This window comes from Physeter macrocephalus, chromosome 8 (genome assembly GCF_002837175.3).
Source record: "Physeter macrocephalus isolate SW-GA chromosome 8, ASM283717v5, whole genome shotgun sequence".
Taxonomy (NCBI): Eukaryota; Metazoa; Chordata; class Mammalia; order Artiodactyla; family Physeteridae; genus Physeter; species Physeter macrocephalus.
This window is the reverse complement of record NC_041221.1, coordinates 90524341-90551206: the sequence shown is the minus strand read 5'-3', so window position 1 is coordinate 90551206 and position 26866 is coordinate 90524341. Positions and strand designations below refer to the sequence as shown.

The 26866-nt window shown below is 37.6% G+C and overlaps 1 protein-coding gene across 1 annotated transcript in view; it reads right to left on the bottom strand.

Annotated features, from left to right (window-relative positions):
- The window catches only part of ADGRV1 (adhesion G protein-coupled receptor V1), a 552025-nt gene that overhangs the window by 83459 nt on the left and 441700 nt on the right, over nt 1–26866 (bottom strand). The window contains exon 87 of the mRNA XM_024125341.3: nt 8634–8791. Coding sequence (XP_023981109.1) covers nt 8634–8791 — 158 coding nt within the window. The remainder of the gene's footprint in view (nt 1–8633; nt 8792–26866) is intronic.

Here is a 26866-nt window from a genome sequence, read left to right as displayed (position 1 = left end):
AGCTTGGAGTTTCTAACATCATGGTGGTCTCAGAGTAACTGGACTTCTTACACTGTGACTGGCTTCCAAGAGAAAGGAAGCTGAAACTGCCAGTCCTCTTAAAGGTTAGACCCATTATGGGGCAGTATCACTTCCATCAGATTACCTTGGTCTAAGCAAGTCCAAAGAGTTAAAGGGAGGGGAAATAGACTCCACTGCTGTATGTGAGGAGAAGCACACATGTAAAGGGAGGGAATTAACTGACGGTGGCCATCTTTGGAGAACACAACACAGAGTGTACTGCATTTACTAGGAGCTATTTCCTTTTCTTCTTTTTCCTTTGGCTTGTATCGAGTCTCTCTGAACACTTTTTGAAATTTCTAAGATGTCAGGAGAAAAAAAGTTACTCAACCTTAGGATGAAAGGGATGATACTTCATAATATTCATTAGAGCAAGTTTCCAATGATTTTTATAATAGCAATGGAATTTTGATTTACATTAGTATTGTTGTTCTGTAAATATGAAGACATGGAGACTCAGAAGAAATGGAAGCATTCATCCTCAAATATATTACCAAGAAGAAATGGCCATTATTGTACCAGGAGATTCCAAATACCTCAGATTCATGTTATACATGGCTAGCTGGATCAAGCCACCTTTACATTTTTCTATATCATATTGAAACATACGCATGGGATTTTTATAAGAAAGGGATTTGTAATCTGCTTCCTCTTTTTATTCAAATGAATTTTCCTTCGCTGATCCATGACTCATTCCTCACATAAGAACTGGCTGATGAATCAGAAAAGAGTCAGTAAACTCTAATGAGCCTAAAAGGAGAGACAAGCTTATCATTGCCAGAGATCAAAACCAAACCCTAAAATTACAGGCTTTGTTTAAAACGCTGTTTGAGACACTGAAATTTAGCTCAGGGAACATACCTTTATCCTGACTCATTCTCACTGCACACTCACTTTACTGAAGGAGGAGAAGGCCAGTGAATTTCACTAGGAGCCACCGACCTTCAAAAATGTGGTTCACAGCAGTCGAGCAGCAAAAAGGGCACAGAAGGAAGCAAAGCTGACATCGCTGTCACAGCCATGCTCAGAAAGGGAGGAACTGACAGTGGCTGTCTTTGGAGACTACAGCACAGAGTGTATTTGATTTACTAGCAGCTCTTCCTCTGTTCCCCCTTCCCTTTGGATTTCAGTGGAAATTTGAGATCTGAAATTAAGGGATGTCAGGAGTGAAGGAGTCACTCAAAATATAGAGTATAAAGGGGTTGATACTGAGCAGACATAACCAACACACAAGTGTTGATGTAAAATTGCTCCTGTTGTCAGGCACATCTAATCTGCACCAGAGTGAATAGTTTGGAGAACAGTTCTACAGAAATATGGAAGATTCCAGCCCAAACAAAATGACTGATATAAGCGCTTCAGTTATTCAAACGGGGCTGATGCTGGTGATAACTAATCACATCTGTTTACCAAACCTAAAACTCTAAGGTAAATAAATAATCATAATCATTCTAGCTGCTAAAAGCAAAAAACAGCTTGGCTATAAGGAAACGATAAATTGACCTTTCCTTCTCATAATGCCTCTTACTCATTGTTAAAGGTAATTCATAAATGAACAAAAAACTCTTGACAAGGTTTGACCAAAAATACTCAAAATTTAACACAATTTGGAAAACTAGGAAACTGTGCTTCTGTAATAAAAGGGGATTTACTTTCAACTCTTGATTTATTATTTGAGAATCTATTTCTCATGCTACTATCTACTACAGTTAAGCCTTGAACAATGCAAAGGTTAGGGGTGCCAAGCCCCCTCGCAATCAAAAATTCACATATAACTTTACAGTTATATATATAATAATATATATACATTTTCTGCATCTGAGGATTTCAACCAACGGTGGATGGTATAGTACTGTAGTATGTATCTATTGAAAAAATCTGCGTATAAGTGCATAGTTCAAATCAGTGCTGTGCAAGGGTCAAATGTAATATCTGAAAATACTCATCCAATTAAAAAAATGCAGGGGACTTCCCTGGTGGCACAGTGGTTACGAATCTGCCTGCCAATGCAGGGGACACGGGTTTGATTCCTGGTCTGGGAAGATACCACAGGCCGCGGAGCAACTAAGCCCGTCCACCATAACTACTGAGCCTGTGCTCTAGAGCCCGAGAACCACAACTAATGAGCCAGCGTGCAACAACTACTGAAGTTCACGTGCCTAGAGCCTGTGCTCCACAACAAAAGAAGCCACCACAATGAGAAGGTTGTGCACCGCAATGAAGAGTAGCCGCTGCTCACCGTAACTAGAGAAAGCCTGCGCGCGGCAACGAAGACCCAACACAGCCAAAAATAAATAAATAAATAATTAATTAATTAAAATAAATTTTAAAAAATGCAGGGCAAAATAAAACTAAACTATAAACCATCTCAGCTGCCTTGGGAAAAAGGGCTATTTTGCATGCTTGGAATTGTAGAGAACTAAGCCAGATCTGCTTGAGACTACAGTCTTCCCTCTGTATCCATTGGGGATTAGTTCCAGGACCCTGTAGGATACCAAAATCCAAGGATGCTCAAAGTCCCTTATATAAAATGGCATACTATTTGCATATAACCTATGCACATCCCCTGGAATACTTAAAATAATACCTAATACAATGTAAGTAGTTGTAAACACAATGTAAATGCTATGTAAATAGTTGCTGGTATGTGGCAAATTCAAGATTTGCTTTTTGGAACTTTCTGGAATTTTTTTTTCCCAAATATTTTCCGACCCATGGCTGGTTGAATTTGCAAATGCAGAACCTGGGGATACAGAGGGCCGACTGTAATTGGAACTGCCCTCCTCAGATAGAACCTATACACGGGGTGTAAAAAGTGCAGGAATCTCAGAGGAAAGAAGAGAAGAGGCTTGGTACCAGTCTGTGTTGCATTTGAAGCTTTGGCTTTTAGAGAACGTAGTGGCAACTGCTTGCACTGTGGACTCAAACTCCTGAGTGGGGTTTGTGCCAATTATTCTAACAATAAAGAATATCAGAAGCAAAGAAAGGGTACTTACTATCCAGTTTTCAAAAATACAGATGTGGGAACTTTACTAATATAGTAGACTTTTCAGCATTCCCCTACCCCTCTCCCCCAATTTTTAAACAAGGTAGATATTTATGGGTAGTTATGTTAATTTCTTTCTTTAATTCTAGAAAATTCTCAACATTAACTCTTCAAATATTGATTTCTCTCCATTCCCTGTATTCTTTTCTCCTGGCAATGTATTCTCATACTTCTTAGCTCTGTTTTCATATTTTCTCTTTTTTTGTATCTTTCACATGAATTCCTTAATCCTAGCTTTGGATTCTAATTAATTAATTCTCTCTTCTCTGTGCCTCATCTATATTTTAACTCAAATATCAAGATATTTAAAATTTTCAACTAGTGTTATTTTTCATTGCCAAGATTATTGAAATTTTTTCATTTTCATATTGGTCTGTTTTAATTTTATTTGCTTATATCTATTTTTATTTTTTATGTTTAAGTGCTTTGAGTGGATACATCTTCCTTTATGTCAGGGGTCAATGGTCAACCATTTTCTGTACAGGGCCAGATATTAAATGTTAGGTTTTTCAGGCTACATGGTTTTTGTTGCAACTACATATACTCAACTCTGTATTGTGAAAGCAGCCATAGAATATATGTAAACAAATGGGTGTGGCTGGGTGTCAAAAAAACCCTTTACTTACAAAAACAGGTCACTGCAGCTACTTTGGAAAACAGTTTGGCAGTTCCTCAAAATGTTAAACATCGAGCTACTGTATGACCCAGAAATTCCAATTCTAGGCATATACCCGAGAGAAATGAAAACACATGTTAATACAAAAACTTATATATAAATGACCATAGGAATGTTCTTCATAATAGCCAAAAGGTGAAAACAACCCAAATGTCCATCAACTGATGAATAGGAAAGCAAAATGTAGTATGTTCACACAATGCAATATTATTTGGCAATAAAAAGAACTAAGTACTGATATATGATATAAAATATGGATGAACTCTGAAACCACTATGTTAAGTGAAAGAAGCCAGACTTAATAAAAGACCACCTATTCTATAATCCCATTATATGAAATGTCCAGAAAAGACAAATCTATAGAGACAGAAAGCTGATTAGTAGTTACCTAGGCTTCAGGGAAGTGGAGAATGGGGAGTGACTGCTAACAGGTATGGGGTTTCTTTTTTGGGATGATGCAAATATTCTAAAATTAGATTATGGCGATAGTTACACAACTATATAAATATAATAAAGACCAATGAACTGTACAATTTAAACAGATGAACTTTATGGCATGTAAACTATATCTCAATGAAGCTGTTAAAAAAATAAATAGATAAAATGAGGAAACAGGTGAGTGGCTGGCAGGGCCATAGTTTGATGATTCCTACTTTATATATATATATATATATATATATATTTTTTTTTTTTTTTTTTTTTGGGCCCAGCCGCTCCATGGCATGTGGGATCTTCCCTGACCGGGGCACGAACCCGTGTCCCCTGCATCGGCAGATGAACTCTCAACCACTGCACCACCAGGGAAGCCCCCCTACTTTATATTTTTGAGGAGTCTAAATAACTTGACGAAGTTATTTATAGTTTATTCTATTTTTATATTTTTTTTCTATGTTAAATTAATCTCCTTGAGTGCTGATTTTAAGGGCTATCTTTGTTAGTTTTCCTCCAATGTTTGGGACTTTTATATTGCAGCTAATCTTGAGTAGAAAGCATTTGCTTCCTTGCTTGTTCTCTCTCTCTGTCTGTCCTTCTCTCTGGCTACCTTTTTCTGTCTAATGGTTTTGTGGTGGCCTCCACTTAACCCTTCTGTCCAAAAAGGACTAGTTTGGTGTCATGGGTCTTCTTTCCCCATAATGACATATACATATGAATATGGCAGGTAAACTCTGTGAACTCTAGAGATTTTGGCCCAGGAACTCGGTGAGATGCTTCCTCTGCTTTGTCTTTGGGCTCCCAGATCCCTAAGCCAAAGCCCAAGCTACTATGGCAGCTCTTTTTCAGGTTCCTTTCCTACAGGTGCTACCGCTCCAGTCTACCGGCCTTGGGTGAGACCTTTAATTCCCAACTTACCACCACAGCAGTTGAGATACTCCTGCATTCACAGGCTTGTGGACCCAGAAAACATCAGGTCCTTGATAGTAGCCCAGCTTATACTTTGTGTCTCTGCTCTTTCTGAGTCACAATTCATCTTCTTTTTAATTTTCCCTTGTTATATCTTGTCATTAACTGCTATGTATATGGAGCAGGGAAATGGGAAAAATATGAATTTACAGTCCTTCTTGACTGGATATTTTTCAGGTCAGTGCAATGGAATTTTAGCAGACAGATTCAAAGACAGTGTCAAATGCTCCTTGGTAGAGTAGACTGACATTTTGTTTCTTGAAAATCTGAATTCGAGGTAAGTGGAACACGTTCAAATGGAAGAGAGTTAAAGGAGGTTTCAAATAAAATGTAAGATATCAGCTTAGAGGTCAACGCTGAACACATAGTTTTGGGAATCAGAGAAGTCAAGGAAAAAACGATAGTCCTAATAATAACTTTTAAAGGGATATCTACAAACAGATCAATGAGATAAATTCTATAATTTCTACTTATGATGATATGACAGATTCCTCTTCTTCTTAAAGCTATATTTAGCTTGGGGATCCATTCCTATAATAAGATTTTATGGTGCATTGATGATTATTAATTTATTCATTTAGTCAACAAATATTAATTATGCTCCTGCTATCTACTGAGCACTCTACCAGGCTCTGGTGATACAGAGATGAATAATAAATGGTCCTTACCCTCAAGGAATTCATAATTTATTAAGGAAATCAGCCACACACACCAAAACAAGTCACCATTTCATTCTGAAATAAGTGCTAAGTGCTGTAATGGCTGTAGGAACAAAGTGCTTTAAAAGCATAGAAGAAGGAATGAGTAATGCTTATTTGGTGTGGCTCTGTAAAGAGGGAATTCCAAAGGCATCACAGAAGAGGTAGCATGTTAGGAGCTTCCAAGATTTCTATAAAAGAGTGAGCAGTATCTTGCTGGAAGGGCTTCCTAGGGATTAACTTGTGTTTGTTCAGCACACCACTTTTACTTAGATTATGGGTTTCTTTAGGACAGTTTTGGGGAGATAATGAAGACTATGGAAGGGTAATAAGCACCTTCGACCTCTCTTTCATGCACATTTTCTCATATTATTTACTAAACACATGAGTTTTATCAACTGATGATGAAGAGTTCATAGAGCGTGCCTTACACGAGCAAAGATGACAGTATCAGGTAATTTTAAGGATGAGTAAGAGTAGGGGCTTCCGTGATGGCACAGTGGTTGAGAACCCACCTGCCAGTGCAGGAGACACGGGTTCGAGCCCTGGTCTGGGAAGATCCCACATGCCGTGGAGCAACTAAGCCCATGCGCCACAACTACTGAGCCTGCACTCTAGAGCCCACGAGCCACAACTACTGAGCCCGCGTGCTGCAACTACTGAAGCCCGTGTGCCTAGAGCCCATGCTCCGCAACAAGAGAAGCCCGTGCACTGCAACAAAGAGTAGCACCCGCTCGTCTCAACTAGAGAAAGCCTGTACACAGTAACGAAGACCCAACACAGCCAAAAATAAATAAATAAATAAAATTTATTCAAAAAAAAAAAGAACGCGTATGGGAGTAAATTAATGGCATGGTCAGAATGCAGGCTGAATGGTAACTAACTTGGGGATGAAAAGATGGCCCAGGGGTGGACTTATAGAGACGCTTGTGTTATAAAATGCCTGGACTTTCTTCTGGGCAATGAGAGAGACTTCGAATGACTGTAAAGCTAGAGAGTGAGGGGAGCCACTTTGTTGAAATATAGACATCTGAGGAAATGATATTGGAGAAGAACTAGAACTAGTGACCTATCAGGAAAACACTGTAAGAGTCCAAGTGAGATAATGACTATTAGATTGAGTGGGAATAGGGGAATCAGAACTGCCATAATTTTTTTTATTTGAAAAGCTACAATAAGAGCAATGCTTCTATTAATATTTCATTGCAAGAGAGGTTTCGCTAGTTGAGATAGAAGTGTGCTAGGGCTTTTAGCATTATGTTCAATGCTTGAGGGCTGTTTTTCAGATAATCAGAGCATTGTTTATCTACTGTATCCATGATGGATCATATCCAAAAAGGCACAGGGGTGATTCAGGCATGAAAGGACTAACTCGTTAGGTTAGGCCCTTATGATGTTATCATTATTGAAAACATGCAAACATTGGCACTTTTACATAATATACGGAACAAAATAAATCTGGTTATTTGGGGAAAGAAACAAACTTTTCCTTCAAAAGAGAATATGCATTTTAATAAAATGAATCTCAAGTTGAATAAAAGCATAGCTTCTAGATAAATTCTATATCCCATGAAAAAGTAGGATTTCTACATTGAATATTGCTTTTTTAACTGAAGAATCTAAGATTAATCATAACCTTAAATAATATTTCTGCCCACATAATAAATGCATGCTAAATGAGAGAGAAGAGGGAAGAGTTGGCTAGATACAACTATCTACAAATTACCCCACAGACTAATATAAAAGAGTCCCTTCTTTTTACACAACAAGGAAAATCTTTTTCCATCTTCCCTGACACAGTTTAGGAACTAGAGGCTTTTCTTATATTAGAATGAATCCTTTTATTAGCCTATAAATGACAATATCTATTGAGTCTCTAATAATGTATTAGACCCTATTATATTATGTATTCTACGGACTTCATATATGGTATCTTGCTTAAACTCTGAAAAGCACTTAAAAAGTGAAGAACTTCTCCATTCATTTGGCTTTAGATTTGTAAAAGCTTAGAAAAGACTAGTCTTCCTCTTGGCCCAAGAGCGATTCCCCCAGCCCCAGCTCATTAGATTCTCCCTAATATCACTCAAACCATTTTAGAGTGAGTTTTCTGTATGTAGGTGTTTGGTTATTGTTCCTTAAAAAAATTCCTAAGAGACGCTAATCTAACAACAGAAAAAGAAACACATCATAAAAACCTGTTTTAAGTATGATTCAAAGGGAAAAAATGAGCTGTAGTGAAAGCCAATTTGAGCTGGAAAGACTGTACTCTTAAGTAACCAGACATGTGTAGCCACTTATGAAGCTGTCTGGTCACATATGTTTTTAAACATTTGTCAGCACAGTCAGAACTCCACATGCAAAATACAGCACTCCCAAGCATTATGGAGGTTTGTGAAGAAGTCTCAGAATCTGAAAGAAATGAACAGATTTCACAGGTTGAACACAGGTTGTTACTGCTTGAGTTGAAGAACACTTGGGGAAGCAGCTCCCAAAGGCTGTGAGTCATTTACTTGAATATTAATATCTTAGGGACAAAACTGGCATCAGAATAAAACCTGCAGAGTCCTGAAGAAAGAGAGATGTCAGGAAGTCCCAAGGAGCAGGAGAAATTGGAGAACTATAATTTAACTTATAGCTTCCGAGCTGAAAGCTGAGTCGAACCTCACTCCTTTTCTTGATAAAGAATATTCAGTGACCTTTTCCCTCCATTAGAAGTCCCCATCTTAAAACACAAATACAGTTTCTTTCAAACCTGCAGCATTTGTTCTTCCTCTGAAGACATCATCATATGCTTTCCACTGTGGCTTCACCTGGTAGGCATGGATGAACACCACAAATACTACCACGAGGCACATTAACGGAACAAGAGCTGCACTGAACAGAGCTGCATAGATGTTTGGGATGAAACACCTGGAAGAGACAAGAGAAGAGATAACTCAGCTTCAACACAAACATTTCTAAATGCACCATGCATTACATCACCGCTTTATACTAGCTCTTTGTATCTAAATGTTGGCAAAAGCAACTTTCTGGATTGACAAATTGGAGCTCTGTTTGAGTAGAGGCTACATGACTAAATCTAACCCACTGCTTCACAAAGTACGTTCCATGGAACATGCATATCCTGAGGCGCTCAGAAAACTTCAAAAAAGGTTATGGCCAAACAAATTTCAGAAACGCATACTTGCTTTTCCAGCTCTGTCTTCTTCGTCTAATGAGACCACAGTTTCACTAGGGACCACATGAGGGAAGGTATTGTTTTCTTTTATCTTTTTTTATTGAAGCATAGTTGTTGTACAATATTATGTAAGTTACAGGTGTACGATACAGTGATTCACAATTTTTAAAGATTATACTCCATTTATAGTTGTTATAAAATATTGGCTATATTCCCTGTGTTGTATAATATACCCTTGTAGCATACTTTATACCTAATAGTATAACCTCTTAGCTCCTACCTCTTTTATACCTAATAGTTCTACCCCTATATTGCCCTTTCCCTCTCCCCACTGGTAACCACTAGTTTGAAGAAGGTATTGTTTAAAGGCAAATTTGAGGATTCCCAGGGCTCAACTCTGTAATTTCCACAATTTTGTTCTTTGCTTGAATGACTGTTTTGTCATTCCTAAGCTGTACATTTCCCTAGAGCCATTCATTCTCTTGAAAATGATGATAATTTTCCATTTAGAAGCTATACTGCATAACTGTATCTATTATTACAGGAGTTTATTTAGATCAATGAGGTTTAAGGTAAACTTATTATTTACATATTTTGGTAATACTGAAATTCCACAGAAAATGGTTTTAGAGATGTAATTGGAAGATTTTACTCATGGGTTATAAAAATCATCTTGTTCATATAAAATCTTTCACAAAAAAATCTCAAAATGGAGCACTGTTAAATAGGTTCTCAGTATCTAAAATTGTGCTTCTGAGGTATTCTTATAGAGGGCACACCTCCTACAACTTATGTCAATAATACTTTACAAGAAATCTTAATAGTAGAGAATGTCTCTTGTGAAATATTTTCCCCAACTTCTCCATTTTTTAATACATAATATCTGCAAACCTAGATTGCAATATAGCCAAAAATAATGGATGCTGATAACTCAAGGAAAAAAATATGACTTATTAAGAAGAAAACCTCAAAATCCAAACTATAGGTAATCAGGGGAAACACGCATTCTTGCAACTTGGGAAATCAGTCCCTTTGATTTTATGTTTAAAAAGAGATACGTTATTAAAGACTTTACTCAGATATTATTTCTAATTAATATGATCTGCTAAATGTATTCCTCAAGTAAACAAGACACATTTCAAGAGATATTTCAACACACATTCTACATCTGCAAAGAGATGTCAGAATGATGAATTTTCTGGCTTTTAGAACTGAATTTGGACAGCATAAAGCCTGAATCCTTCCCTGTACACTCATTTGTATGCCATAAGACCCACATCTTCCAGGTAAAAGTCATGTGATTAAATAAAACAGGCAAACATTAATGGCTTTGATCTTGAATATATTTCTGCACTAAAAATAGGGGTCATGCTGGCTATTTGTTTTTATGTACATTGGCTTTAAATGATTTCTTATTGTTTTCACCTGAATTATGGATTCACTGCCACAGGCTGGCTTAAAGGAGCTTAGACAAACACATACACTGACAAAGGAAGTCACACGGGCTTCAGTGTTTTACTTTTTATCTTGAAAAATGTCATCACAAGTCAATTTCAGGCTGTAAAATGGGGATAATTACCGAATCTACTGTGAGCTGTTTTAGGATAAGAAACATTTTGTACACCGTGTTATGGCGTATAGGTTTGGCTCTCCAGCATCTACACTTGCCGGTGGCTGGCCATGTTTGGTTCTCACCTCTCTATCTGAAGTGCTTTCCTGAAAACTTTCCTTTATTTTAGATGAAAACATTTGAAAGGAGGACTTCAATGAATGCCGTGAGATCCTGGTCAAAAAATAAGTTGGGCAAAGTGCACCTCTGGGAGGTTAGAAGTAACCAGGCATGTCTGCAGTGGCTTTGGGAAGAGGGGGGGAATTCCCGAAGTGTCATAGCTCTTCACAATCTCATTTGCAATTCTCCCTGTTTGTACAGTGACTTGGCCATGTTGGGCCATTCTTTCAGAGAAAGGGGCAGGAAAATTAGCTAATCCTGAAGCAACCCTTTTCCCCTCTGTTTCTTCAGAGCCCTACAAATCGTGGCCTCTCATTAGCATCAGGCTGGTGAGAGTACCCTAAGTTTGTCCTCCACCTGGTCAGCATGGGGCCAGATCATGAATGAGGAGGGCTTGGGTCCCCAGCGTGCCTGCCCTGTTTGCAGCCTCTCCTGCTCAGGTACTACAGTCCGGCAGGGGCTTCCTTCGCCCACTCCTCTCCAGCTGTGACTCTATCCCAGTCTCCCTCCAACAAACTCTCTGCCTTGTGTACTACCTCTCTTAGGGATTAGGGGGTCAGACAACTCTCCTGCAACACTAACAACTGCAAATGAGACAGGGCTGTAACCCACAAGTGCAGGCCGCAGTCAGGGCCCCTACTCATGTGACTTGGGGCACGGAATGCAGGTGGAGCTGGCTATGTCATTCTACATTCTATCTTATATACTAACACTTCCTTGTTTTAAATTCTCAATGAAATTTTCCTTTAAAGCTAATATGTATTCTAAGTTTCTGATCAATCTTTTCTGAATGGAATTTCTACTGATGTAGAATAAAACTTGCGACATACATTTAAAAGTTCCCAAGATAAATGAACTATACCTTACTCTTAAAGGAAAAAAAAAGCCTCACTAACCAGAATCTTTTTTGTCCGACTAAGATGTACAGTACATCCAGGCAGTCTGAAGATTAGATCACATGAAAGTGATGTGGGGAGTTAGGAAACTGAATATCATGTTCAAAACAGTTTCTGAAGTAAGGCTGGGAACAAATTCTTGGAAAAACAATGTAATGTAAGAAACAAGCAGACTGAATACTATGCATACACAGGGCTGTGGAAGCAGCTGATTAACCTGCTGGCAACTATTGCTTCAAGGACAGCTGTGGCAGTTACCAGAAAATGAGACAAAGGCCATGTGGATTTGCTTTCTTAAAAAGGGCGAGGAAAGTTGTTCCTTGTAATTACTAGCTCAACCAGCTTCAAAGCATTCTGGTGACCCTTCTCTCTTTTGGTGTTAAATATTCTTTTGGGTTCTTGTAATCACATGACTAACTTTTGCTGTTCCCTTTTAAAGTTTCATGGGTAAATTTTCTTTCTTATTATAACCCTCAGACAATCCAACTTTATTTCAAAATCTTGCCAGGACGTCATCTTTTTCTCTATTTTAAGCCAGATGAAATGAGTAGATGTTGTTTCACTATCTTCAGTTTTTCCTCTTCAAGTCTACCCTGGAGCATTCACAATGCCTTATGTCACCTTCTCATTTAGTAAGATTATTATTACCCCCTCACCACACCCCGCCCAGGTAGCTCTTTATACTTATTGAAGTGTTTCTACTTGTATTACCCAACTTGATTAAAAAAAATTATGTGGGTGGTATACGGTATTTCAATTTTTTTAATTCTTGTATGAAATCAGCATAAGGAGGGGCTCAGAAGCAAAGAGTCCAGGAGAGACAAAAGCTTCACTTACAACTGCTAAAAATATTGGAAGAGATGCTGGGAACTCCCTGTACGTGAAACTGTAATTTGAATCCATTTAAATTATATTTTAGAGAACAAGTTGACCCTGGCGCACTGGAGGACATGAAGCAATCCAGGCAGCTGACATGTGCGTTACATCTGGGTTACATAGGTAATGAAAAAGGAACTAGGTAATGAAAGAATAATAGATGTTTGTTTCTAAGGTCTTTATAAGTATTTCTCCTCAACAAGACAATGATAATAGTTATGACTCATAGGCTCATGTGCCAACCTCCCCCAGGAGGGGAGATTTCTTTAATGATGGCACCTATGTCACAGTTACATTTGCTGCTCCAACCAGCTTTTTCTTTTCCACATGGAAACTCATGGTGATGCCCTACTTTATATGGGAAAAAAAGAGACGGTCTGTCAGTTTTAGTCCAGAAATTTTTAAATGTATGAGGAATCAAGAATTGTTCACTTATTGCAAACTGAGTTCTACTTTGTGTAGAAAGTACAATACATCGATGTATTGGCCCTATTAGTTGAAGAATTACAGATGTTATTCATTATGTAGATGCTTATAAATAATATCTAAGCCAATACTTATGAGTTCAATATTCCTTTCCTTGCCCGCTCAATTTACTTTCTTTCCAAAGACGATGTTATTATTCAACACACACTTTTAGCTCACCTGTGAATTTATGTATGTATGTATGTATGCATGTATTTCTGTGTATATGTGTGCATTTCCTGTCCCATCCAAAATGACTGGAGAGGTTTAGAGACAGCCCTTTAAGCACATTCATTTTTTTCTCAGGAATAAATTTATGAAGACACTGGAGTGAAGAGAAAATAACTGTTTAACGAGCTGCAAGTTAGGAAAATAAATTCTTCTAGAAGTCCTTCTGTTGTACTGCATACAACTGAATTCTAAAATTCATTTTCCTTTAAACTCTAAACAAGAACAGGATTAAGACTAAATTGCAGATTAAGCCCTACAAAGTGAAATCTCATATTAGGATAATGTATGGACTTAGAGAAGAAGAGGAAGAGCAAAGTATTTTCTTAAACTGAATTAGCTAGTAATGAAAACAATCTTAAATATTACTACTATTGTTTCTACTTCTTCTACCACTACTAACAGTATTAGGAGTGATCATTTACTATGTGCCAGGCATGAAACTCAATCCTTACATGTATTATCACACATAAATATCACAACAGTCCCGTTAGCCTCATTGTACGTATGGAAAAATGACACAAAGTATATGAGGTCAAATGCTATAGCATAAATAGGCTCATTCTGCTACCCCCACAATTCTAAAATTATTTCACAATTCTAGCAAAGACATATTAGAGTTAGTAGGACAGTGTTTTCTTGAGGACTTGAACTGTAATTTTTAAAATATTTCTCCTAGTCCTTTGCATAATCAGACCCTTAAGAAATGTTTATTTATTTCACTGGTTTTTAGCAGTCTTTGAAACCACTCACTTTTTTAAAAAGTAGGCATAGAACATCCTGTATTTCCTGTGTGCTTAGTTTAATCAAAATCCAAGCAACATTTGAATATCTATCACGTATCAGGTATGGTGCTGGATGTGGAAGGGCAGATGAAGATGCCTAAGGCACGGTCCTTCCCATCAGGAAGATCACAGTTACAATAAGTCAATCTAATCTTCTATTCAAAGCATTGTTAATTCATCAGCATCATCAACACTACCTGGGAGGTTGCTATAAATGCAGAATCTCACACTCTATGACAGAGCTCCTGAAACTACCTTTTAACAAGATCCCCACGTGTTTCATGTGCACATTGAAAAGTTGGAGAAGCACTCTTCTAGCGCACTCACGAGGCATAAAGCAGCTTAAAGTAATTAACAAAATTAACAAATCTTTACATCTGTTTGGCAGTGAAGCCAAGTGTAACCCCAAGGAGAATCAGGCCCAGAGATTTTGCAGCACATGGTGGTCACAGAAGCCTGAAGAACCAGAGAGAGAAAAGCAGCAGGAAGCAAAAGGGATAGAGAAGCAGAGATCTGTTATATTTAGAAGCCTGGCAATTAGCTTCTGTCACATTTAGAAGCCTGGGATTAGCAACCTGAACATTCTCGTTACAGAAAAGGAAAGAGAGAGAGAGCGAATAAAGTGAGAGAGGACACAAGCGATCTGCAGATGGGTGGAACAAAACAAGAAGGGGAGTGCTGGGCTGTGACAGTGTGGATGGGAGGTAAATACTCAATCCGCTGCATCTAAACAACCCTTGAAGGAATAAGGATTCTGTTAGCGGTGGGCACAATAGACATGTTCCATAACTGCTCAAGGGTTCTGGAAGAGCCTGTGTTCCATATACCTCTATCCTCACACCCCACCCACAGATCACCCAAATACAGGTGACTAGCTCTGAGATGGATACCTGACCCAAAGACAGCCATTCCTCTGGCTTGCCCCTGATTTATAACTTGGTGACTCTGCTCTAAACGTTAAGCTGAGCCAATCAGTTTTTTGCTCTTGAGAATTTCACATGGATAATTGCCAGTTAGTAGTGGGCACCAGAATCATTCTAAGTTCAGGGCAAACAGCCATCTTGGAGTAAACACACAATGAATATAGGGTATAAATGGATAGAAAAATGGTGGGGGGAGGCAAGTTGGGAGGAGCATTGAGATGTTCACCACAACAAGAAGTGAGACTCTGTGGTCCCTGAGAGATGAAGAGTGTGGTCTGGTTTTCAGCATTTTAATTCCAGTTCCTCTGAGGTCCAACTACACCTCATTTCCTGCCGATATCACTGCCATGTCTACCAGTTTTAGAGCTCAAATCTACTCCATGGTTAGCATTGCTATCTAATTCTATGCATTGACAAGTGATCAAAGAATAAGAATCAGTCTCATCTTTTAGTATTTAAAATGTATCCACATGCTTCTATTCCTTGAAAAGATTGAGCTAAAAAAATGTGGACATATCCAAGCAATACTGTTTCAACTACTTCAAAAGGAGCAGATATTTTGATTCACTGAATATTAAACTGCCTAAAATTTTGTAGTCAGATATACTACATACACTAAAATGCAGCCTTGTATAGTACATAGTTAGCTCATTAAAAACTTAAAGTATTAACAGCATAGAAAGAATTGATAAAAAACAGTCTGAAAATCATGATACCCCCAAATGACCTTTTCTTTTTGTTCTTTTTCCAAGAAACTCAAGTCTGAGCAGTCTGTTCCCTTAACAACTTGATGATACTGTTGAAACCGGTCCAGTGGACAGTGCTTGTCAACTGCGCTCCAGGTAGGTTCCAGTGAATCAAGCCCCTTCAGAATTTAATCAGAATAAGGTCTGACTCGTTACTTTTTGCACGTACTAATGCTCTATGTCCTCATAAAACAAAATTGGTAGGTACTGGAAAATGTCATTGTCCTAGAGCATTCAAAGGTGTCCTCCTTAACCTCTTGCTTACCAAGCCTCTGAATGGATGGCTAAAAAGTTTTTTTCTGACTAATCCTATCACCTTCTTGTTTCTGAAAAGGTGATAGAGGTGACCACGGGAATACAAGATTAAAGTCCAAGAAATATTTATCTTTTTGAACCCCCATCTTCATTCACAGTTGTACTTACGGACAACGGTACTCAGAAAATACTCATTAATTGTAGTATCATAGACCAGCTCTAACAACCACCCAGGATGAATATATTAAGGGTGTTTAGATATCTTAAAACACATCTTTGATGTGCTAACCCATTACTCTGAAGACCAGCATCCTTAAATATTTGTTCAATAAAAAATTCAGCACATCAGATTGAACTGGACTCAGCAACAGAGTGAGGAAAGCAGGAAAGCAGATTCAGGTGAGGTAATCCCTCAACACACAGGCAGGATGAAGTATCCATACTTTCTGATCTTAGATTGACGTTGGAGATACAATTTTTTATTTTTTGTGCTTTGAATCTGTGATTTCAATAAACTCAAAACATTTAGGAATAGTTTAGAAGAAGTTAGGGGCTATGTTTCATGAGAGCATAAATATTCTCTCCTTTTCCTGATTAAGACTCTGTAGACTTTGGAGTACTGCTCCCTCCACAGTCTTAGAACACACTTGTAGTGTTTCATTTAGAGCCCATGGAAATTATGAGAAAGGTAGAAGTGCATGTCTATGCTTACAAAAGTGTCACTGTGGCCACTCTATTAATGATATAGGTGTTTCAATTGGCAAAAAATCCTGAGAGCAATGGTAATCATTTTTCAAAAGGGCAAAATCACTTCATAGAAGGATAATCTAACTTTTAATTGACTATGTACTACTGAACAGTAGCCACATTACACTGTCCTGAAGATTAGGCCCATAGATTTCTCTAGCTTTATGTGAAAGTTGCAGATACTCCAAGAAAAAATGCCTAGAGCATTCCCTGTAGGAGTGAATGCTCAGTCATACCCACATCTTGTATCATTTATACTCACATTAACATTTATAACACATTGCAATAAGTAATGTTCCTAAATATTGACTTAAAATCACTAAGAAATTGTTAATTGAAGTTAGTCATACCCTGTTTAAAATACACTATACACTTCCTTGTGCTTTCTGTAAAATTTTAATCCTGGAAACAACAGTGTTAACTTCTAACTATTGAGAGAACAGGATAATGTTAAGTAGATGAGGTGATAACGTCAATTATTTCAAGGTCATTATGTCAAGCTGTAGATAACATAGTTATGTCTCAACTCCAATACTCACTCTGTTGCTGAGTTCAATTCAATCTGATGTGCTGAATTTTTTATTGAACAAATATTTAAGGATGTTGGTCTTCAGAGCAATGGGTTAGCACATCAAAGATGTGTTTTAAGATATCTAAACACCCTTAATATGTTCATACAGGGTGGTTGTTACAGCTGGTCTATGATACTACAATTAATGGATATTTATTGAGTATTTTTATATCTCCTGCAATGTTACAGTTACAGCTGGAAACTTAGCAAATGTAAAAGGCATAACTTCTTCCCTGAAGGGTCTTGGAGCAAGAGAAGTACAATGTAACAATGAGAGAACATTATAAAATCCTGTAATACACTGCCAACATGTGAGGGATATCTAATAAATGCTTAAATGGTTAAGAAATACAGGCCAAGGGCTTCCCTGGTGGCACAGTGGTTGAGAGTCCGCCTGCCGATGTAGGGGACACGGGTTCGTGCCCCGGTCCGGGAAGATCCCACATGCCGCGGAGCGGCTGGGCCCGTGAGCCATGGCCGCTGAGACTGCGCGTCCGGAGCCTGTGCTCGCAACGGGAGAGGCCACAACAGTGAGAGGCCCGCGTACCGCAAAAAAAAAAAAGAAAAAAAATGAAAAAAAAGAAATACAGGCCAAAATATCTGAGGGAAAGGAGATAGAGTTTATGGATTAATTTCAGAATAAGATAGTAAAACTGGAAGCAAATGGAGGCCAAAATTCTGTCCACTCTATGGGGAATCCCCAGCTTTGATGGGAAATGACGCATTTCACTTTCCTTGAAGTTCTGAAATCTTAAGGATTAGATCATACAGATGTAGAAGCAACATTTGAAAGTCTGAAATTGGAAAGTCTGACACTAGATACCAGATACCTAGATATAAAATGATTTCCTTTATGATTTATGTAAAGAATTTTCTGAAAAGACAATGATGTTGCTATTGACAATTTATGTGCAGGAAGAAGGACAGAGTAGGAAAAAGTCTCTAACTGGATCAGGATAATACTGCCTACAAAAAAAAGAGTGTACTGTTAAGAATGAAGGCTCTGGAAGCAGACTGTCTTGAGTCAATCCTAGGTATACCTTTTACTGACTCTGTGATCTGGGCCAGTATTGAGCTTCTCTATACCTCAGTTTCCTAAAAAATAAAATGGAGTGAACAACAGCATCTGCCTCATAAGAGTGGAGTGAGAACTGAATGTAAAGCTCTTGGATGGGAGCCTGGAACACTGTAGGTGCTCAATAAAGATATTTATGATGATTATATATATATCATCTATTACTAAGCCCCCAATCCTCTTATGTCTATACAAGACTTAACCTGTATTTGAATAGAAAGAAGATACCAAATAGTAGAGAGGGAAGTGTGAACACCTAGCACCTTGTTTTATCTGTTAGGGAAAAGTGCTGAATAGTACGAGTTTAATGATAGAAAAGTCTTTAAACTGGGGTAGTCAGGGAAGACTTCATGGAAGAGGTGGGATTTGATAATCAGCTTTTTCCCCTCTGGAATTCCTTGCCAATCAGCAGATACTTAGTGTGATTTACTCATGCAAATAAGATGATCTACCTTTGTCCACAGAGGCTCTGCAAGAGGGGAAAGAGGAAAACTTTCCCTTTGCAGCTTTTCCACATGACTCATCTGTGTTTCTGCAAAACCAGTTGTTGAAACTTGGTTCCAACTTGAAAAGTCAAGGTAATTATGGGTCGGTCATTCAAAAAGAGGTAGGTAACCCTCAAGGAAGTCCAACATAACATTATTGCACTGCCACAGGCTGACAAACAGGCCTGGTCCAGAAGTGTCAGCAGCAGGAGACACAGCTGGGTTCAGGGGCTTCTCTAGGCATTTGAACGGATGGTTTCTTACCTGCTGTCCTCTAAGGAGAAGGCAAACAGTTCTGGAGGGAAAAGGCCAATTAGCTGATGGTTTTCTAGAAGAGGGAGAGTTTCAAGCCACTGGGAAGCCCATAGTCTGGATGGGGTGACTGCTGAAGGACTCCCAATGTTGACTATCAGAAAGCAAGGCACTGTGAACGTCCCATCAACCCGACCCGCCCACCAGAAAGATAACTGTACCTCCTCCTTTCACGAAGGCATTTTTTCTTCACAGAATCTTAAAACTAGAAGAAATAACAAAGGTCATTCCACCCTCCCTCTAGCTGTATGGGTGAAGAACCCAAGAACCAAGGACTTCTGAGGCCTGCCCAGAACCTCACTGTCTAAACTCCTAAGTCAGTGTTCCAAATGAGGGTCCAAAGCATAAGTCAGACTCAAGAAAAATAACCCCAATGTTTTCAGGGGCCATATTCTGCTAATAATCTAAAAATTCCTTTTTTAGGAAGTGTCCCCAGTGTTTCATTTTACCTTGCATATGAATTCCCAGGGGCTAGGGGACTACTAAATAAATCATAGAATGAAACAATAAACATGCATATTTCTGAATATAATACTCAATAGTAGTGACCCAAGCAGCTTAGACCTTACTTATCCCTCTCATGAACGTTTTTAATGACACCACATATTAAGTTTTTGCAACATATAAATATTCATACAAAAGAATAAATTTCATTTAGTTAGAGATACAGCAAAGATATGAAAAAAGGCCAGTGAATCCAAAGATATGAAGAAAGGGCAGTGAATGGCACTCTGTCATTCATAAGCTCCCCTCCCACTGAGGAACTTCCCACCCTCCAGAAAAAATTGGCTTCAGTTGAATTAATACTTTATCCTAAGGAATTTATTTTTGACAACAGGATGTTCCTGTTATTTTCAAGTCCTGTAATTTCAACAACAGGATTTCAGGGCAGTGAAATGAAATGGGAACAGCAGAGTAATATTAATTTCTGAGCATAATCATGAATGTATGAGAAAAACCCAAATAGTCCAAAACCTGTCTTAAAAAAATTAAGGCTATCTCCTTCATGAATTTTCTGAATTTATTTTAATTAAAAAATATCATGATCTAACATGCAGTAAAGATTTTTTTTTTTGGCTAAAATTCTTAACTTTTTCATTGTAGCCAAACTTCTTAAATGTAGAGCTGGGACAGCTAAAGTCTTGAAAAACTTCCCTTTATGATGGTATACTAGTGTATTCTCTTCTTTATTTCTTATTCTCTCTTTCTTCAAATGAAAGTTCCATGTGCCACAAAATGGAAATAATTTTAAAAACATGCTGAAAATGCAAGAGTGTGATATACATGCTGTCTGGGAGGCTATCATGTACTTTTATGATAAAATCTTACCAAATGTCAAGACTGTTCTTCATAACTCATTTGAAGGCCTATTACTCAGGTGTGTGGCGAGAGGAGTCAGGAGATATCATCTCCTCTAAATCAAACACTTGCTTGAAGATTCTGCTGCCTGGTATCACTAAAAACAGAGACTAATCTAACTGGCTTTGATTATGGGTGAAAATGCATCAAAACCCACCACTGTCTGGGACATTCTAAATGGAACACAGGAAGAATATGATGATTTCACAAAACAGAGAGTGAGAAAGTGAAGTGCTTACAGATGTGGACTCTGAATCAGATGGGCCTGGCTTTGAACCTCGGCTGCTACTTAATAGCTGTGTGACTATGGGCAAGTGAAGTTACCTCTCTGAGCTTCAGTATCCTTGTTTATAAAATATGAATAAAATCTATTTTTTTCATAAATGTGTTGTGAGAATTAAATTAGAGTAACTTGATTAAAGTGCTTAGCACAATGCCTAGCACGTGGTAAAGACTCAATAAAGGACAGCCGTTACCATTCACTTTAGCATGTGAATTGGTTAAATTACTTTGCTGAAACACTGTAATGTGAACTTGTGAATAGAAATTATATGTGGCATTTAACTGTATTCAGATTGTTTCATGTATTTGCTTAATATCACTGACTTTTTTTGTTATAGCAAGCTTATCCACAAAGTCATCAACACCTCTAACCCAAGGTCCAACACCATTTCTCAGAAGAGCAAGCATTTCCTTTAACACCCGTAGCAGTGACTTGAATCAAAAAATTAAAAATAGTGCTACCATATAACCCAGCAAGAATTCCACTTCTGGGTATTTATCCCAAGAATATGAAAACAGTAATTCAAAAAGATATATGTACCCCAAAGTTCACTGAAGCATTATTTACAATAGCTAAGATATGGAAGCAACCTAAGTATCCATCGACAGATGAATGGATAAAGATGTGGTGTACACACACACACACACACAATGGAATATTACTCAGCTATAAAGAAGAAAGAAATCTTGCCATTTATGACAACATGAATGGACCCAGAGGGTATTATGTTAAGAGAAATAAGTCGGACAGAGAAAGACAAATACCATATGATTTCACTTATATAGGGAATCTAAAAAACAAAACAAATGAACAAACATAATAAAACGGAAACAGACTCATAGAAACAAAGAACAAGTTGGTAGTTGCCAGGAAGGGGGAGTGGCTGGGTGAAGTAGGGGAAGGGGATTAAATGGGACAAACTTCAGTTATAAAATGTCAATAAATAAGTCACAGGATGCAATGTACAGCATAGGAAATATAGGCAATAGTATTGTAATAACTTTGTATGGTAGCAGATGGTTATTAGATTTATTGTGATCATTTTGTAATGTATAAAAATATTGAATTACTATGCAGTATTCCTGAAACTAATATATAGTGTAAGTCAATTATTAAAAAATTAAACAAAAAAAAATGTTAAGGCTCTGGGTCAATATTTAGGCATTTGAAAGCTAAGACAGACGTGCAATCTTTAAAAAATATATGTTTAAATCTTCAATTGGTACTGTTGAGGTAACCCAAAATTGTTTGCACTAAATCCTAGGTTTAAAACCACAGAAAGGTCAGGTGTGATGAAGTCTTCATGTTGGGATGTAGACTGCCTAATTGCTTAGGGATGTGTTTCCCTATGGTTGCTGTTTTGAAGGGTAAAGGAACACATGCCATCACAGTGGTCTCCTTTGTTATGACTAAGCTGTTATTTTCCCAGCTATGTTACTGTCCTTGGAAGACATTTTCTTTGGCAGCTGAGGCAGCTTTATAAATAAGCTGCCTATCATGTTATTTCAATACCTGGGTAATAGTATATAGCATCCTCAGGGTGTTTTTTCCCCTGCTTTCCTCCTCAGCAAAGAGGTACTGGACCCTCTTTATGCTTCTTCATTATTCCTATAAAATACGAAAGTTTAACTAATGTTCAGGGTTTTAAGTAGTTTATAAAGACATATAATCTACATAAGATAAAATAAAAATGAGAGAAGCGAGGCAAATAAAAAATAAACTAAGACTGCATCAGGAGTGGGGTATCAAAGTACTATTTGCTGAAAATGAGCTATACATTCATCCCAGTGTGCTTTTTCCAGTAGATGTTTCAGAGGCATGCACACATGCGTGTGCGTGCGCGCGCGCGCACACACACACACACACACACACACACACACAGTAGTTCAAGAGAAGTACAACTCTTTCCAATATGAGAGCAACATGGTTACTGTGTCATACAATGGTCAATGTTCTTGCTACATGTTACATGTTACAATGTTCATGTTACATGACTGCTATTCATTCATTCAACATACACCTACTAAGCAAAAACTATGTGCATTCTATTTGCCATGCTATTCAACAGTGATGAATAATACATGCCTCTTGACCTGGAGAAGATCAGAGTCTACAGTGGAGGAGAGGCTCGTGCCAAATTTTACTGCAACGTGTTAAAATGTGATAGCACAGCCACCTGGAGGCTGGCGGGAGCTCAAAGAAAGGCGTGAGTTATTGTGTGCAAGGGGAGTTGAATGGTGAAATCATATTTGCCAAGAAACAAAAGAGATGAGAATCGAGAAGGACATTTGTTACTTAAGTCACCTGATAGGAAAATGATTGGACAGTCTTGGGAGAGCTATACTCCCTTTCCCGGACAATGGCAAAGAAAAGGCAATGCTCAAAAACTTCTCAGCTTTGTTTCCTGTTGCTTCAGGAATCATCTGTGCTCTTGAAAAGGAAGCATGGTCTGAGATTTTCAGGAAGATAACATAATTATGATTAATCTTTGTTCCTCTGGGGCTATAAAACTTTCAAGGCCAAGGATTTGTGTATAGACCCTGATTTTGGGCATATGCAGGGACCAAAATTAATAACTACATAGAATTAAAACAGAGGCTTGATTGGTCCAAAGATACAAGGACTGTGTATTTTACTAATTTTAGAAAAAAGGCCCAGAGTAAAAGAGAGACATGTCATTTCACAACCCCTCCAATACAGTTGGTGTGAAGGATAATTATGGAAGAAAGTACAAGAGAACTGCCATATAAGAATTTCAAAAGAAGCCCAGACAATCCAAAAATCACAGCAGCCTCAGGAAGGAAGCAGTTACTGGACCAATGCTCTCTTCTTAGGACCCTTCAACCCAATGGACATGACAAGATGTGATCCATAAGATCAAAGCTGAGTGGAGGGGCCTTGGGAAGTGGAGTAGAGGTATAATTCACCACCCCTTGAAAAATTCCACTTTTGTTAGCTAAAAACTAATCCAAACTTAACAATTGAAGAATGTACTAATATTGGATAAAAAGTAGCAAACTGAAGAACACTGAAGAAGCAATATTTCTGGAGGGAGAAGACGCCTTTGATACTGCTTTCCCCCCCTCCATATCTTTTCAAGGTAAATTTGTCCTTGATTGCTAAATAAAAACTTTTCCTAAACTACAACTGGAATCTGACATAGACATCTTTAACAAGTCACAAGATATTTAATACGCTAGGTCTAAAAGCTAGACTCTCCTGATAGCCTAAAAGAAGTGTCACCATCAGCATGTAAAGCATCTATCTTGTAAAGAAATACGGCAGAGCTTCTCCTTTATGTCAATGCTTTCAACAAAAACAGAGTATAAAACACTACAGTCCATCTAATAAATGCAATTACTATGCAATTTTGAAAAGTTAGATTCTAAGATGCATCTTTTTGAGGAGAAAGGATCAAGAAAATAAAGAGGCTATCAGCCTATCACACACGCTAATATCAGATGTGTTATGCTTTGTAACTCCCTTTCTTTAATTCTTGTAAAATCTCACAGCAGAGGTCCTGATGTTAATATTTGCATTTGCTTAGAGTTCTAAGTGGAGCACTGTCTGGCCTTCCTTGATATTAATTTAAAAAAAAGAAAAGCAAAGCCAACAAGTTCGTTCAGTAGTTTAAGTGTCATCTTTATCAAATGAACAGTGCCAAGATACCAGTCAAATAAATATCATGAGTAGTTCTCAGTCTATGGTTTGGTAAAATGTTTAGGATATTATTTCATCTTTTATAAGAAAGAAGTTTGTATAAGCCAAACATAAAGCAAATTGCTAATGAAAATCATAATGAGCTTCTCATCATTATAAAAAATTCACTCACTATAAAAATGAGGATGCTGAATATAATTTTCAGAAGTCAAATTTATTTAAAACATGCATTTACTCAGTATCAATATTTAAGGGTTGACATTCATACACTTAAAAGTCAGGTTTGGCATTTCTGGGTGCCATATGAGTCCTTTCAGGGTTTTTGGATTCCATCTCCTACTGTATTAGGTACTTTTGCACACAACATTTAGTTTAATCCTCATGACAAATCCATAAGACTAGCAGTGTTTTCTCCATTTTTTTCATTTAGTGAGTACTTACTGAGCACCTATTAAATTCCAGAGACTGCTCAAGGCTCCAGGACTAGAGCAGTGAATAACCACAACAAAAAGTCCTTGCCCTTCTGGAGCTTACTTTCTAGTGGATACTGCTTTTTCTTAATTCTTTGTAATCAAACTTGTCCTGAGCTAAGTTATTAGAAAGAAATTAAAAAGTAAAAACTTCCTCTTAGACCACAACTGGAATCTGGCATGGATACCTGAGAGAAAGAAAATATGAAAAAAACACATTCAAATAAATAAATAGATACTACATCTGATGGTGATAATGCCATGATGGAAAATAAAATAGGATAAGTTGGGAATTATGAAGAATTATGAAGTTCTGGGAATTACTAATACTACATGAAAGAGTCAGAGAGATATATCTCAACTGAGATATGAGATTTTTCTATAAACAAATCAGTGAACTGAATGTCTCTTTCAAACAACAGGAAGAGTTAGTAATATTCCAGTATTATTACCAACATGTTGTTGTACTGAACAAATTAATGCTAAGTCTTGAAATGGCAGAACATCACCCAATGAACACCTTACTCTACTGGAAAAAAATGCTATCACTTTATTTCTAAAACATAAAGATCCTCATTGTCACCGTATGTACCCAAATGGGTATGGTTAATTATTTTTCTAATTCTTTATCAGCAGGATCTAGAGGAGGACATCTGGAATTCTCCCTGACAGGCCAGCACGTGACCCATGTCAGTAAAATAGTTGCACTGACTATCTGATAAGTCTACAGATTTATATGAGGCATTTCGAGACCTCATACACTGTATTGTTTTTCTCACTTACAGTCAGTTTATATCTTTTGCCTAAAGCATTCTCCCTTCAAAAATAATCAAAAGACACTGGTGATTCAAACCTTAAATTTGCTTGAGGGTGACATTTTTTTCTATCTTATTAGAATCCAATTCATTTGAATATAGTCATCCCTTAAATCCCAGTATTTGCCTAAGCACAAGCTATCCAGTAAATACTTTGAATAATAGTATTTGTTACAAATCTGCATTAATACATAGGGCAACGAGTATCCATATGTGGCCATTTGATGTAGTATGCATGTATTTACCTAGTTATTTAATTTAGTTCATTTTGGAGTAATTGTGATTATTTTGTGCTTTAGAGAATTCTGATAGAAAGATCCATATATCTATAGAAATGTACTCTAAAGTAAATATCCTTTAAACACAATGTCTTCATTTATTCTGTCATCAAATATTTGTTGAGCACCTACTATATATATATATATATATATATATATATATATATATATATATATACACACCAGGCACCATTCTAGACTCAAGGGATATAACATTACACAAAAATCCTTACTGAGATTACATTCTTTTTGAAGAAACAAAGAGTTAGAAAGATGAGATAAATATAATATATAATATTGGGTGGTGATCAAAGCTATAATAAAATAAAGTAGCGAACAGAGATAGTGAAAAAGATGGTCAGGAAAGGCTTCCCTGAGGCGTGATATTTGAAGTGAAAGAGCATGCCATAGGAGGCTTCTCTGGTGGTGCAGTGGTTAAGAATCCTCCTATCAATGCAGTGGAAATGGGTTCGATCCCTGGTCTGGGAAGATCCCACATGCTGCGGAGCAAGGAAGCCCATGCACCACTACTACTGAGCCTGTGCTCTAGAGCCCGTGAGACACAACTACTGAAGCCCGCACTCCTAGAGCCCATGCGCTGCAATAAGAGAAGCCACCGCAATGAGAAGCCCACGCATGGCAACGAAGAGTAGCCCCCGCTCGCTGCAACTAGAGAAAGCCCACGTGCGGCAACGAAGACCCAATGCAGCCAAAAATAAATAATACATTAAAAAAAAAGAGTTAAAAAAAAAAAGAGCATGCCATGGGAGTCTGAACGAAGAACATTCCAGACAGAAGGAACATCAAGTGCAAAGGTTGTGAGACAGGAATAGCTGTAAAACTATGTAA